This window comes from Bombina bombina, chromosome 5 (assembly GCF_027579735.1).
Source record: "Bombina bombina isolate aBomBom1 chromosome 5, aBomBom1.pri, whole genome shotgun sequence".
Taxonomy (NCBI): Eukaryota; Metazoa; Chordata; class Amphibia; order Anura; family Bombinatoridae; genus Bombina; species Bombina bombina.
In genome coordinates this window covers 29673511-29678066 of record NC_069503.1, presented here as the reverse complement: position 1 = coordinate 29678066, position 4556 = coordinate 29673511, and the positions used below count along the sequence as shown (strand labels likewise).

The window sequence follows — 4556 nt, the reverse complement described above, 5'->3', positions numbered from 1 at the left end:
TGGAAGCTGGAAAATTCATTTGTTATCTGGTAAAGTATAAGAGGTTGCTAAATATAGGTAATATTTAAAATGAATACATTCATTATTGCTACAATCAAACTGCAGCTAACAGATTTAAAAAGATACTTTGTATTTTAGCTGTATTCATAATTCTGTGTGGTTTAAAACTAATCTTTTGTATGTTAAGTAATTTATTTTTGCATATATATATATATATATATATATATATATATATATATATATATATATATATATATATTAGAATTTACTTTATTGATGCTAAAGAATGTATTTCATCTCAGATAACAGCATAGAAATTGACTGGCAAAGTGTATTGTTCTATTGTTTAACTAAGCACTGTTAAAGTTAGTGGCTCATATCTTGGTATCTCATTGTGGTATTTTAATGAAATTCAACTGTGAATAAGGTTAATAAATAAGGTAATTTTTGTGATCTTTGCATAGCATATTATAATAGTTTAAATGTGTATAGTTTGATTCAGGTCTGACTTCAATGTGTCTATACATTTTAACTAATATAAAAAATGTAGGAATTTACATTAATTTTATTGTTTTGTATATGCATTTTTATTGGAGGTTTATTTTAAAGGATAATTATTAAATATATTGTATTATAACCCTGCCATATACTGACATTAATAAACAAGGAAAATACATTTCTTCCTGTACAATATTAATAAACAACACTGGGGGTGCTTTGGTGGTGAATGGTTGTGTAAACTGGTCAGTATGAGGATGGATCTGTATATTCCTGCGTGGTGTTTGGATTCTATCACATATATAAGAGAAACTGAGGTGCACATATATAGAGGAAGAAAGGACAGCAGGAGAGCTTTTCTAATTTGGGGCTTTTATAAATGGGATTTAGAAAGTATTATTTACAATATGATCCTTTTTGATGCTTCTATTTAGAGAGTTTGTCCTCTTTAGAATAATTGTAAATAAGTTTGTACACTGTGTATATAAAATGTATCTGTGTGTAAATATTTGGTGTTTTGTGATACCCGTCTTCAATAAAAAATCTTTTTTCCACTTTCTAAACATGTGAAAGGTTTCTTCCCTTGTGAATACTTTCATGTTTTCTCAGATTACACTTATCTGTAAAACATTTTCCACACTCTGTACATGTGAAAGGCTTTTCTCCTGTGTGACTCCTTTCATGAGTTTTCATATTACTCATATATGTAAAACTTTTTCAACACTCTGTACATGTGAAAGTTTTTTTCCTGTGTGAATCCTTTCGTGAGTTTTCAGACTACTCTTTTCTTTAAATAAAATTCCACACTCTGTACATGTGAAAGGCTTTTCTCCTGTGTGAATCCTTTCATGCTTTTTCAGATCACTCTTTTTTGTAAAACTATTTCCACACTCTGTACATGTGAAAGGCTTTTCTCCTGTGTGATTCCTTTCATGATATTGCAGACTACTTATTTGTGTAAAACATTTTCCACATTCTGTACATGTGAAAGGCTTTTCTCCTGTGTGAATCATTTCATGAGTTTTCAGATGATTTATTTGTGTAAAACTTTTTCCACATTCTGTACATGTGAAAAGCTTTTCTCCTGTGTGAATCCTTTCATGAATTTTCAGATAATTTATATATCTAAAACTATTTCCACACTCTGTACATGTGAAAGGCTTTTCTCCTGTGTGAATCCTCTCATGAATTTTCAGACTACTCTTTTCTGTAAAAAAAATTCCACACTCTGTACATGTGAAAGGCTTTTCTCCTGTGTGATTCCTTTCATGATATTTCAGACTACTTATTTGTGTAAAACTTTTTCCACACTCTGTACATGTGAAAGGCTTTTCTCCTGTGTGATTCCTTTCATGATATTGCAGACTACTTATTTGTGTAAAACATTTTCCACATTCTGTACATGTAAAAGGATTTTCTCCTGTGTGAATCATTTCATGAGTTTTCAGATGATTTATTTGTGTAAAACTTTTTCCACACTCTGTACATGTGAAAGGCTTTTCTCCTGTGTGGATCCTTTCATGAATTTTCAGATAACTTATATATCTAAAACTATTTCCACACTCTGTACATGTGAAAGGCTTTTCCCCTGTGTGAATCCTTTCATGCTTTTTCAGATCACTCTTTTGTGTAAACCTTTTTCCACACTCTGTACATGTGAAAGGCTTTTCCCCTGTGTGAATCCTTTCATGTTTTTTCAGACTACTCTTTTGTGTAAAACTTTTTCCACACTCTGTACATGTGAAAGGTTTTTCTCCTGTGTGACTCCTTTCATGTTTTTTCAGATTACTCTTTCCAGTAAAACATTTTCCACACTCTGTACATGTGAAAGGCGTTTCCCCTGTGTGAATATTTTCATGAGATTTCAGATGATCCATTCGTGTAAAACTTTTCCCACACTCTGTACATGTGAAAGGCTTTTCCCCTGTGTGAATCCTTTCATGTTTTTTCAGATCATTCTTTTGTGTAAAACATTTTCCACACTCTGTACATGTGAAAGGTTTTTCTCCTGTTTGACTCCTTTCATGTATTTTCAGATCACTCTTTTGTGTAAAACATTTTCCACACTCTGTACATGTGAAAGGCTTTTCCCCTGTGTGAATCCTTTCATGAGTTTTCAGACTACTCTTTTGTGTAAAACTTTTCCCACACTCTGTACATGTGAAAGGCTTTTCCCCCATGTGAATATTTTCATGCTTTTTCAGATCAATCTTTTGTGTAAAACTATTTCCACACTCTGTACATGTGAAAAACTTTTCTCCTGTGTGATTCTTTTCATGTTTTTTCAGACTACTCTTCTCTGTAAAACTTTTTTCACACTCTGTACAGCTAAATGGTTTCTCCCCTGTGTGGGTCCTTTTATGAGCTATAAGTTTTGTCATTTGTTTTAAACCTTTTCCACACTCAGGATATGTGTTTGGCTTCTCACCTGTGTGAATTTTGTGGTGTACTAGGAGACGAGACTTCCATCTAAAGCTTTTCTCACATTCTGTACATTTGAAAGGTTTCTCCTTTGTATGAATCATTTGGTTAGACTGCAGACTTTTCTCTTCTTTAAATTTTTTTGAAAGCTTGGTAAATGTTTGTGGTTTATCCTCTGGGATAATCATTTCACTAGATAAGGCATAAATCTTGTCCTCTTTTTTGATGACTAAATTACTCTCTGTACATAATGATTGCTGCCCAGTTCCTGACAATTCATCAACTTCTTTAAATATCTGCTGCGATTTCCCAAATGTTTGTGAATAGTTATTAGTGTCTAAAAATGATGGAGCCTGTGGTATCATTCTGATGCTTCCTGTAGTGAAGAATGCAGATGGATTTTTCACGTGTTTGTCTACATAAAAATAAATGAAATAAAGACAAATAATATTTATTCTTTATAATATAATCGATCTTAATAAAAAATCATATTATTCTTTTATAGGCAACAAAATGTCTTCTGTTTTGTGTTTATTTTTAAATTTATTTACATGTAAATCACAAATTAAAGAATGACCACAAAGAATATTGCATAATTTTCTCAGCCAGGGAACAAGTACATCTGTATTCTGGTCAAGAGAAGTGGCATCCACCATCCTCTTTTAACATTGAACAAGCAACTGCACATACAGTCCTGCACGGCTCACGCTTAACAAGTTGGGTGAGAATATGATGTCTAAATTATCACAGACTAATAATCAGTTTGAGATGTTTTGAGAGTGTAAGAAGCAGTGATTTTACAATACTTTTAAGCTTTCAGCTGTGGTTGTTTAATTTATATAAACAGCCAAAAACTTTATTAGTTTAATAATATTTACTGCAAAATTAAGCACACAAATCAGGGGTGGTTCTGGGATGGGGAACACTCACTGGGAACAAGGTAGTCATTTAAGTGTAGTTATGGGTGTTCCATGAGTGAGGTCAGGGCAGGGGAAGGTGGAGTTGCAGGTGTTCTGAGTACAGAAGATGCAGATATAAATATAATAGTTTATATTTGTTTAATGAGTGATCTATTCTATTTTCCAGTAATTAAAGTCAGCATAATATCTATTTTACTCACCTAACACAAATGAGTTCATGCTGATAACAGGCTCCAATGTCTGTGCTCAGGAAGAAGGTTCCCTTATTCACTCCAGTTACATCAATACCTAATATCTCTCAGTGCTCTGGCCGTGTCTGTAAAAAGTATATTAAATGGTTTAGACAGATAATAATAAATAATGGTTCTGATTAACTGTACGTATGGTAAAATTAAAGGCACGCATAACAATTCATGTGATACAGATCAGCTGTTTAGGTTATTACATATGTGCTATTGATTCAGCACAAGCATTTAGTACAGTTAACACTGCGTGGGTTATAATTGCCCCTTAAAAATAATATTAAAGTCCAAATTAATCTTCATGATTCAGATAGGGCATGTAATTTTAAACAACTTTCTAATTTACTTTTATCATCAAATTTGCTTTGTTCTCTTGGTAATCTTAGTTGAAAGCTAATCCTAGTAGGCTCCTATGCCAATTTCTAAGCCCTAGAAGGCTTCCTCGTATCTAAATGCATTTGACATATTTTCACAT

General features: G+C 32.5%; 1 protein-coding gene across 1 annotated transcript; it reads right to left on the bottom strand.

The window, feature by feature from the left end:
- Positions 1-850: 850 nt before the first annotated feature.
- On the bottom strand, positions 851-4150 carry LOC128659745 (oocyte zinc finger protein XlCOF6-like). The gene is made up of 2 exons (XM_053713325.1): positions 4040-4150; positions 851-3334 (listed from the first exon to the last, which is right to left on the bottom strand). The coding sequence occupies exons 1-2, from the start codon at positions 4056-4058 to the stop codon at positions 1197-1199; spliced, it is 2157 nt and encodes a 718-aa protein (XP_053569300.1). The 5' UTR covers positions 4059-4150; the 3' UTR covers positions 851-1196.
- Between the last annotated feature and the right edge of the window lie 406 nt (positions 4151-4556).